The sequence below is a fragment of the Acartia tonsa genome, chromosome 3, assembly GCF_053477335.1.
Source record: "Acartia tonsa isolate MP-2025a chromosome 3, ASM5347733v1, whole genome shotgun sequence".
In the NCBI taxonomy this organism is placed as follows: domain Eukaryota; kingdom Metazoa; phylum Arthropoda; class Copepoda; order Calanoida; family Acartiidae; genus Acartia; species Acartia tonsa.
The window spans coordinates 54,764,085-54,775,418 of NC_137262.1; the positions used below are offsets into that span (position 1 = coordinate 54,764,085).

The 11,334-nt window shown below is 29.9% G+C and overlaps 1 protein-coding gene across 1 annotated transcript; it reads right to left on the reverse strand.

Annotated features, from left to right (window-relative positions):
• Positions 1-8,427: 8,427 nt before the first annotated feature.
• LOC145314942 (uncharacterized) lies at positions 8,428-10,704 on the reverse strand. The gene is made up of 6 exons (XM_080155018.1): positions 10,539-10,704; positions 10,298-10,385; positions 9,796-9,857; positions 9,597-9,653; positions 9,140-9,265; positions 8,428-8,538 (listed from the first exon to the last, which is right to left on the reverse strand). Exons 1-6 carry the CDS (start codon positions 10,662-10,664, stop codon positions 8,428-8,430), a joined length of 570 nt encoding a protein of 189 aa, XP_080011144.1. The 5' UTR covers positions 10,665-10,704.
• Between the last annotated feature and the right edge of the window lie 630 nt (positions 10,705-11,334).

Below are 11,334 nucleotides of genomic sequence, written 5' to 3' on the forward strand. Positions count from 1 at the left end.
AGCGTAGCAACATGATAATATTTACCCAAAAGGCTGTATGTTTATATACATCATTTAACGTTGTTTGTTTGTTTAGCATCGATTTTAAGAATGTTATCATCCTTGTTTATAAAAAAAATGAATAATTCTAAAAGCTCCAAAAAATTCTAATTTGCTACTTGAAAACTAGAATTGATAATTTAAAGATACATCATCTTCCCTCATCTGTCAAATGAGAGATTTTTATAATCCATAAATCAATCATAAATTAGGATAAACTGGTAGTCAAATCATCAAAAAATGTACATAAACATTAAAAAATATGTTTAGTTTCAATAATAATGGTAAATAAATTTAAGAAAAATCGAACTCAAGATATTTTTCTTTAAAATATACTGTTAATAGGCATTTTTTCAATTCTTTTATATAAATTAGTAAGTTTTTTTGTGTGTATCCTAATATCTCGTGAAATGCTGGTTCGAATTGGCTGTACTTTTCACAGAAGCCTTTAAAATTTCTTTTGGTGGTTTTGAGCTATTTTCTTGACCTCTCCCATCCTCCCTTTTGAGTCAATTGAGGATCTACGTGAGTCTTATCTATTTGTCCTAAGGTACATTTTTAAAAGCGAAGCTTTTCTATAATCAGGGTCGGTCCATCCGTCCGTCCGTACGTCCGTCCGTAACGGATAGCTTATTTTGTTAATTTAGGCATGTTAGAATTGTCCTATCGATTTCAAATTTTTCATGGTGATTCCTTTAGTAGTTAGGTACGATTTGGAAAGCGTAGCACTAGCAACTCTATAATCATTACCAAAATTTCCGTACGTCCATTTTAAACATGTTGATTTTTTACTTTTTTAACAACAAATTTTTATGTGATCTAATCATCCGATTGATCTGATTTTTAGTATATTGATTCCTGGGACAACAAAGTATAATGTTATAAGCGAAGAAACTCTATAATCAAGTCCTAAATATGTAAGTATGTCCATAAACATTATCCTGTATAAAGCAGTTTTTCAACAAATTTACTTACAATTTTGCTTCGACTCCGTTTCAGAGCTTCGCTTTTATGGATGTTGTCATCCTTGTTATCTATTTCTTACTCAAACATGAAACATTTTTCAGATCATTCATTTATCCATTTATTTGTGCAGATAAATGATTTAATCTGGAAATACGATTGTTTGCTCCAAGCAACACTTAGTGTTAACTCAATGTAGAGCATAAATGTTATGGTACATATGTATCTAATTTGGTATAATGCATAATGAAAAACGATGTCTCAATGGCTAAAATCAAGCACTAATTATATGCAAAGAACTTCATTGGTGAATAAAGAATAGCCAGTTAAAAACTGAAGGTATTGTAAACAAATTGAATGGGAAATTTAGTTGGATAACAAAAAAGAAGAATATAGAAGATACTATATGTACACTATATATCAAAACTGTTGCAATAACCAACCATTTGATTGCAGAATCTTTGTTTATGAGTCCTATCCCAATAAGATATTTTTTCGTTTGGTGACTGTCATAGCAGCAGTATTTGTTTTTTTTTCATTTGTTGTGAGATGTTTGAGCTGAGAGTCAATCCCATCATTTCATGATGTGCTAGATACAAATATCCTTTTTAAAAGATACATTTCATCGCAAGATTCTTTCAAAATTTAATGTTTTGTACAATTTGTACGCACACCTTTCTAGGTTATAGCAGGCGTAACCTTATTCCATTTTTGGTGGAAAATTTAATCTAAAATTCTGTGATATCTTTATCAATTGATCAAATTGCAAACTTTTTGTGTTATCTTAAAGTAGGTTGATACATACTGCTTTACTGATATTTTGAATTTATTATTTTGTGCAGCGTAAAAGGGTAGATTACGGTTTCTAAAAGTAATGTAATACAATTAACACACCAACAATTGAGGGATGAAAACAATAGACGAAATATTGGGGGGACTGCCATTTACACATCCAGCAAATTTACAGTGGATGTGTTTTTGCCAGTGCATTGGATGTATTTATGACAAACTGAATTTTTACTGTATAAATGACAGTAAAATCGATTCTCATGCCATAAATACATCCAACACTGGCAAAAACACATCCCATATTTTTATACATATGTCAAAAATACATCCGACACTGGCATTTACACATCCATACTTTTTCATTTATATGTCATAAATACATCCAACACTGGCATTTATACATCCATAGCAATTTAACACAAAATAATAAGAAAACACACTTGTATATTATTTGAGTTATAAATATTTGTCAGGTTAAAATAAAAAGCATTTTAAAGATTTAAATTAAAATATATTTGTCAGGTTAAAATAAAAAGCATTTTAAAGATTTAAATTAAAATATATTTGTCAGGTTAAAATAAAAAAAAACATTATGTGATGGATTGTTGTGACGATTTTGACCTTGTCACAATTCTATATATTGGTCTACCAAAATCATCAACCAACAAGTCAGACATATCCCCACTTCCATATTGATTGTGGGGTCTTGGAGGTTCTGTCCCTTGAATCCCTGTACTTCTAATATTAAATCTCCTTAATAAATAAAAAAAGATTAGTTTTTATTGTTTATTGAATTTGATTATAAACCCTAAACCTTATTTTATACCAATTAAATATTCTCTTTTTTGAGAAGCGTCGATACATTTATGATGAAAATACTCGATTATATATCCTAAATCTACATATTTTATTCTTATTTTATACAAAGTAGCTTCGCTACTTTTAAAATGAAAATACTCACCAGATGTTCTGATAAAATTCAGTGTGGTCGCGACTCAGGCTTCGTTAACTTGGGTGATGAAGGAGAGCGGATTGGATTCTATAGCTTCCCGGATGGCAAATTTAGTCTCGGTGACTTTTGATTCAGCAGGGCTAGGTAGATGTAATCTCCCATCACTCATTATATGCACAGTTGGAATACTAAAGAAACAAAACGCAATTTACAATTTGCAAATGAATAAATATATATTTTACAAATAAATAACAAGATCTAATGTTGTAATTGTTTATAACCCCCAACTGTTTTGATATATACATATATAATGTATATATTAATTAAAATACAAAACGTAAATTACAATTATTTTAATCCCAATATTATATATTTCAAATCGATAACAAGATCTAATGTAATTGTTTATAACCCCCAACTGTTTTGATATATACATTATACATATATATATATATATACAAATAAATATTAAACATAAAAATGTAGTAAACTTTTACCTAATAATTTGAGGTTCTTCATCAGTCTCTTGGGCGGCTTCTTTTGAAGTATAATGGCAGCTTATCGTGGCCTTACAAAGTGCCTCACAGGAACTAAAGGTTCCCAGTTGTTTTTGTTGTCACAAAAAAATAGTCTATGGCTCTGCCATAATAAAAAAATGAACTAACAATAAATATCTAAATTATAATATTATATAGCAATAATTTGACCACCTGCGGAAATGTATTGATGTTTTGTAGGGAGCATCTTGAGAAAAAGGGAAGTAAATAGGGGAGAGTAACTAAAATATGGTAAAGTTTAAGACCTAAACATACTGTACAACATATAATTAATTGTAAATAAATATTCATATAAATTAATCTAGATGTGTATTTGCCAGTGTTGGATGTATTTATGACATATCATTGAAAAAGTATGGATGTTTAAATGCCAGTGTTGGATGTATTTATGACATATAATTGAAAAAGTATGGATGTGTAAATGCCAGTGTTGGATGTATTTATGGCATGAGAAAAAGTAAGAAAACATTTTGCCAAAAATACATCAACTGTAAATTTGCTGGATGTGTAAGTGCTATAGCCCCGAAATATTGATGTACACCTCAAACTATTGTAAAAATTACAACCTCTAAAAAATAAAATTATTTGTAGAAAAGAATGGTTATTGCTAGTTTGTAAAGCCTTATCAAGATTTAATAGAAGTCCCCAAAGATTTTAAACTAACAAATGAAACATCTACAGTCCAAATGGCCTTATTTGCTCTTGTATGTCATTATTGACCTCTTTAATAAATATTATAAAATCGACAAATACTAATTGCATTACAATCCAAGACGTAATTCACAAGAATGAACGTACTATGTACATATTAGTAAAAAATCTGTATATTTGTCTATCTTTAATTTGGATAAGCTGTGTTGCTTCAAATTATTATATTGGTTCTCCTCAAAACTAACAGAAAATGTTACGTATTATAGCAACTTTTTCTCTAAGTTCCATTTTCTATGTCTTGTCAAGGGCTATTGGGAGAATAACCCTTCTCTAAAAATTACACAGGTTTAAAAAATAAGTTAAACTTTCATACATATATGTCATGTCCAGTGATTTATTTACAATATCTGTCAAAAAATCAAATTTAATAACAACAATTTAGTTTTGTTATGTGTCTTTTAAAGCTAGGAGAACAATTTTTTCGGAGTAAATATTTTAAACGTAAATATTTTTGTTTGAATGTACTTCTTTGTTCATTTCTCCTCTAAACTGCTAGATTCTTATATTAGCGCTAGTTGAATTAATTTTGTCAAATTGAACGAGCACCATTAGTTTATTGGCAGCGATGACCAAACAATTTTCCAATGAATTATAATTTAATTCCTTTAGATAGATGAAGTTTATCATAAGTTTTGGCTTTACCTGATTTTATTAACTTAATTCTAGAAAATTTTAACTATTTTTTATAAAAAAAGTTTTACACTTTAGAAAAGGGACGATTTCGTCCAATTGTAGCGAAGAGTTAGTGAAGGTGGAGGGAAGAAACGAACGGGGAAGGGATTAATTTGACATTTGAATGGTTGAAGAAAAGGGAAGGCTTAATGAGGTGAACTATTCGGGGAGTAAAGGATCGTTAATTATCTAAAGGGAGAGAGAAGTACGGATAGACACAAAGATTTATAGAGAAGCTTCACTACTAACAATTCAATTTAAGCGTTCAAGGCATAGTTTCTAGTTAAATGTAGAACTACATTGGTTAGTTAGTACGTAAACGACCAATAAACTTGACTTCAGTTTTTATGGGGAAAAAATGCATTTACTTCCATGAAGTTAAAAATGTTAAGAAAATGGTTTTTAACAAAATTTTAAAATTGTTTCCATTAGATATAATATCCGCAGGATTAGAATAAAAATCGTTCTCAGCCTTGCTGAAAAATCATGTGTCGCTTAACTTTTTATGAATAATAAGATTAAAATCATAAAAATAATTCCAGTTTTGTAAGCCCCGAGTGGCTAATATTTTAATATCCGCGGGAAGCTGTCTATAATACAATGCAATAGATAACTATTAATAGTTTAATGTATGACGACACTATTTTTCAAATTTTTCGCCAGTCAAAATACGTTTTTGGTACTATATCATTTCTATTTTAATTACAGTATGGTTTTGTAAAATAATATGAATTAATGACAAAAAAATTTCTGTCTCAATACTGATAAAATTCTATGGAAGAAAACTTTTTTGTTTATAGCATAATGTTCTCTGTTTTTCATTGAAAAAATTGCATTCAATCACCCACTAGCGCAAAGTTGACCATCTACTGAATATAAAAATATAGAAAATGTTGATTTATGAATTAATTCATTTCATTTGACAAACATATGAAGGAATTTAAACTTTGTTTAAATTGTAGGTTTACTATTTTTTAAAAATATTTTCTTTGTATGCTACTGATTCAAAACTAAGACATTACCCATGTCTTAAACTTTGAATGCTAATGTTCTAATTTTAATGAAGCTTTAATGACACATCCTAAAATGTAAATGAATAGGTTGTACTTTTCAGAGAAGCACTTAGAATGTCTTGGGGTGTTTTTAGGCTATTTCGCCTACCCTCCCTTGCCATCCTAGTTACTAGTGATTTTTATTTCAATAATTACTTTTTTTCTACTACATTGCGGTGTAAATTGATCCCTTGTGTCTGTAAATACTCTCACTGGTTCAATCTCTATATAATAAAAGCACAAAAATACTCACAGTGTTATAAGTAATCATTGCTTTCAAAATATTTGTAACTAATTTAAGCAAAAAGACAGTACAAAAATAATTAAAATTACTTGAGATATGCAAAAAAAGAAATGGTATAAAAGATAAACAGGCAATTGAATCTGCCTAATGTTGAATAATTTAGAGTTAACTCGATTAGATTCGCCAATTTTTTGTCCATACAATGTTACCAATAACACGAAACAGCAAAACTTTCTAAATATTACTTCAGAACACCGATATACCTGTTCTTATTCTGAAAAAAAATTGCAAGTAATGGGTGAGGGTATTTTTTTCTTTGTTTGTTTATTACTTTAGGTCAGGTTGGTTTATATTGGGTAATGTGTAGCCCTGCAGGGTAAAATGTTAGTTTCCTCCTTTGCCGCAAGGATTTTTAAAAATGTTAATAATTACCAGCATTTCACTTGCAAAAAAACTTGTAATTTTTCTCTACCTAAAATGTCATTTTGAAATGCCTTTTGTGCGGGTTGAACATAAGCAGGTTTTTTCTAGGGAAGGATTGTTAGCCCCACCCAAACCCCCTGGACTGGGGGGATGACCAGAATTCAGTCTGGCATCTACCCTGGGACCTTTCCAGCACAGTTGGACTCTTCTGGTGTAGCTCCTAGGGTCATTGATGCACGGTGCAGGATGGACGGCGTGCACGTACCTGGTCTCCCATCCTTAAAATGCCTTTAAATATCTTAATTAATCTGATAATTTTTGTTTTGCTGTTTTGTATATTATTTGAATACATGGGTGAGTAAAAAATAATCAAAATCATCTGTAATCCAAGTATGGTGTTCATTTGAACACACAAATTTTCTTTTTTATGTTAAGTTTTATGTTTGGTCAGCATAAAACCTTTTGTTGTTAAACCTTTCTGTCTTTTACTTTCATATTCTATTATATAAAGTAGACAGGTTTTTTGTCTGTAGCTTAAGAATTCTATTGCTTCTTTACCGATAGAGTTCTTATTTAAGGAAAGCTTCACATATGTTCTGGGATGATTTTAGGCTATTTTATTTCCAGATTTAAGTCTTGGGGGATAGTTTTTGCATTTTTTGCTCTTCAAATTCAGCGCCCCTAGATTTAATTAAATGTAATACATGTTCCAAAGGTTTTTAAATATGAAAGTTGCTAACATTAATTCCAAAATTCGTTAAACATCTATTTTAGTCTTTTATGATAGTTATTGCAACTTACTATAGTTCATATGTTTTCTAAAAATTCAAAATAAGCGAAAAAACGGATGGACTAAAGTTACGCTTTCATAAAAGTTCAAAAATACAAAATTACTCTGTATTGAATTAACATTATAAAATAAAAAAGGAGCGCCTCTATAAACATTGAATATGACTTTTAGATCATTTCTTTGCATATTTATATAAGTGATATCAGAGTATAATATGAGTTTATGTACCTATAAATTGTTGTGTGATTATATGACATAATGAGTCTATAAGAATCCCAATCATAGTTTATAGTTCTGGTATGAAAACAATAGAATTTAAAGTATGATTAATTCATCCCATCTCTAGGTTAATTTAGAAGCGCGGCTATAGTCATTTAAATAAAACTGTACAGATGTCATTGTTTTGATCAAAGGCGTGCAGAGGTTTTAGGGGGAGTATCCCCCCTTATGGCAAAATCTTGACAGGAACAACTCATTACAATGAATAGTTATGACTTCCTGACAAAGGGCTTGCAATCAAAGAGTTGCTTGTCTGATGGGTGTTACTTAACATCACAACCCTGGTGTTTGCAGAGAAAAGGAAAGATTTGGCTCCTCTTAGTTATCCTGGGTTGTTGGACTTGACGTTAAAGTGCCATGGACAACAGCCTCGCCCGAGTAAAGTAACAAGATAGTTATCTAAATAAAACTAATCAATTCTAAATTTATTTAATCTAAAATAAAATTTCTAAATATAATCAGCAAACAATAACATTTCTTTAACATGAGACAGAATTTGTTTAGTTTTATTTTGAGCATAGAAGCCATAGGTTCCCTCACTCTGAACAATATCAAGATTGATACTATAGTGAAAAAGGAGAAAATAAGAAGAATTTTATCCTAACAATTAATTTTTAGTTACGCAAAGACAAAATCATGATTTATTTTTTGTGGTTACTTTGACAGTTTAACAAAAATTTAGTTTTTATAACTTTAGGTACTTTCATTGAATTTTGAATAGTTGGTTCCAAACAAGTAGTGTCCGAACCTTTTTAATCTTCAAAAGGGGTAATTTTGTTCTTTATCATTTGGGATGTATATCAATTTATCATAATATAGATTACAATAAGTAGTTTTAACGTTTGGTCACTCAACTTAATGAACCAACCACTTAATATCTAATAAAAGTCCCCAGAGTTGTTAAGCCAACAAATAAGAAAACGTTATTATAAAACTTTGGCGAATAGACTTTAAATCTATTTAAGTATCAATCTTCCCTGTCCATGTAAGCACATTAAACAATCCTCCAATTTCGAACAAAGATTTATAAGCATCTTCTTAAAATCTTCCAGTGGTACAGTTTGTTCCTAAATAGGATTTTAATTATTTGCTTTGGAGTTAATTTTAAATCTAATGCAAGTAAGGTTGCGTGATTATTCTATTTTCAAGTTTTACTAATTATTTAGTAGTAGAACAGGACAAAGTCTGCCTGTGTAGCTTAAGATTTCGCTAACCGCTAGACCTATATGGTTCTCTTTTACATTAAAGCTTCTATTAGGTTCAGGGAAGATTTTTAACTATTTTCGTCGGAGGGTACCACCACCTTTCGTAGAGAAGTCCCCCCTTGAAAAAGTACTTCGAACAAAAAATCCAAATTAGAAACTTGAGAGTCGAAATACCCCTTCAACCCTATTCCTCAAATAACCCTAGCCGCTATTTGTGAATTTAAATAAATGAAATTTTAAATATATTTATTCCTATTATTTATCTTTAAAAAGATTTGCTTTACCAATGTAAATATATATTACTTTTTGGTTATTTATTAATCCTTTTTGGTATAAACAACAATAAAGCTTTCATTTCTTACAAATTACCAAGAGAAAAAAATTCTTCAGCTACAAAGTCTAATTGTTTGATGCAAATCTAAATATTGCTCCTTAGGAGATCTTAATATATACTTTTTTATACCTGGAAATCCATTTGTAACAGGATGAACTGAGAAGGAGCTTGCTCAAAAAGTATTCGTCCTCTGATTTCAGAATAGCCGGGGTAATGAACATCAAATACTTTTAACACACTGTCACATAGATCACCCTATAATAAAAAAATCGAGGGGGTAGTAAGGGGGGGGGGGTGTATTCCAGACAAGAAGAGCAGTGTATCTACCCATTTAATAATGCCAGGGATGTGGATACACCCCACTTCTGCACGCGTTTAATTTTAGGTATACTACTATTCAAATGCACTACTGACATTACTGATGTCGACTTTTTAAATGGACAGAACTTTTCTTGACTTATGGGATTATTTTTCATTATCTTTATAACCTCCCCTTACGATCCCCTTAATAATTATAAGATAATGATATGAATAATAAATTAAGAAACTTTAGTTCTATATTTTTATGAACAAAATATTTCTTTACCTTTCTTTGTAGATCTTTTTTGTTTTGTAGATTATGATAAGAATTTATTAATATAACCTAAAAGAATTTTATGAACCAATATTAATAATCAAAACACGTCAAAAAAATATAAATTTGCAATTTAGGTTTCATTCTATTTTAGGGCTAAACTTTTTTCTCTATGATTTAAATCTAACAATTATTACTTTTACTTTTTTACCTTGGCTTTTACCATCAATCTGTGATTATAATGAAGTTTATTTTCAGTTCTTTTCAGGAATTCTATAAATAAAACATTTAGCACAAAAAAAAATAAAGTTTATTTCGTTCTTTTCACAAACTCTGTAAATGAAAACACATGGTACATAAATATGTAAACTATTTTTAATGCTAAGTATGCTAATCTTTAATAACTTTGTCAGATATATATGTCAGAACTGCCTGCGGCTATAGACTTCCAAGGGTGGGGGTACAGGAGTGTTTACCCTGCTCAAACTTTAAAACCCTTCATTTTACCCGCCTCAAATCAAAGAGAACCCCTCTATTTAGTATTTACCCCCCTCAAACCAATGAAAACCCCTCATTTTACCCCTCTCATAATAAAAAAAAACTTGATGTCCCTGCTTTATTTTGTTTAATGTTGATACAATAGGTATACCTACATAACTTTTTATTTGTAGAAGTTTCGTGACTATATTTGTGAATTTTTAATCAACAAATACCTTCTAAATCATGAATAGAGGAATTTGATTTTTCAAGATCTTGTTCTATCAAAGTTTCTTTTTCAGTCATTTCTTTTGGTGAGTATTTCTACAATAGATTCTATTTTTGATTATATGAAATAAATAATTTCAATTTCATTGAAATCAATTTAAATTTGGCTTTAAATAGGGTTAGCAAAATTATAAAAATTATTAATCGTTGTCTGTTAGAATTCAATGATAAAGAATAAAGTTAAATTACCTTTTTACATTTGTTACAAATCCACAAAGCATTAGTTTCAATAGATTCTGGTAAAACATTTTCAAAACAATTATTTAGTTCACATAGATGGGTATCAAAGTTGGTGCCTATGTCTGTTATATCCATACATCTAGATAGATAGATAGATAATAGATAGATGGATGAATAGATGGGTATCATAGTGGATGTCTAGGTCTGTTATATCCATACATCTAGATAGATAGATAGATAGATAATAGATAGATGGATCAATAGATGGGTATGAAAGTTGGTGCCTAGGTCTGGTATATCCATACATCTAGATAGATAGATAGATAATAGATAAATGGATGAATAGATGAGTATCATAGTGGATGCCTAGGTCTGTTATATCCATACATCTAGATAGATAGATAGATAGATAATAGATAGATGGATCAATAGATGGGTATCAAAGTTGGTGCCTAGGTCTGGTATATCCATACATCTAGATAGATAGATAGATAATAGATGAATGGATGAATAGATGAGTATCATAGTGGATGCCTAGGTCTGTTATATCCATACATCTAGATAGATAGATAGATAATAGATAGATGGATAGATAGATGGATGAATAGATGGTGCATAGGTCTGTTATATCCATACATCTAGATAGATAGATAAATAATAGATAGATGGATGAATAGATGGGTATCATAGTGGGTGCCTAGGTCTGTTATAGCCATACATCTAGATAGATAGATAGATAGATAATAGATAGATGGATGAATAGATGGGTATCATAGTGGGTGCCTTGGTCTGTTTTATCAATACA

Excerpts from the sequence above, each read along its gene's own strand:
- LOC145314942 (XM_080155018.1), bottom strand. The coding sequence starts at position 10,664 with ATGGATATAACAGACATAGGCACCAACTTTGATACCCATCTATGTGAA. Across the intron at positions 9,654-9,795 it reads GATTGATGGTAAAAGCCAAG|GTTATATTAATAAATTCTTA; the intron begins GTAAAAAAGTAA and ends AAATTCTTTTAG. Across the intron at positions 9,266-9,596 it reads AAAAAGATCTACAAAGAAAG|GGTGATCTATGTGACAGTGT; the intron begins GTAAAGAAATAT and ends TTTTTATTATAG.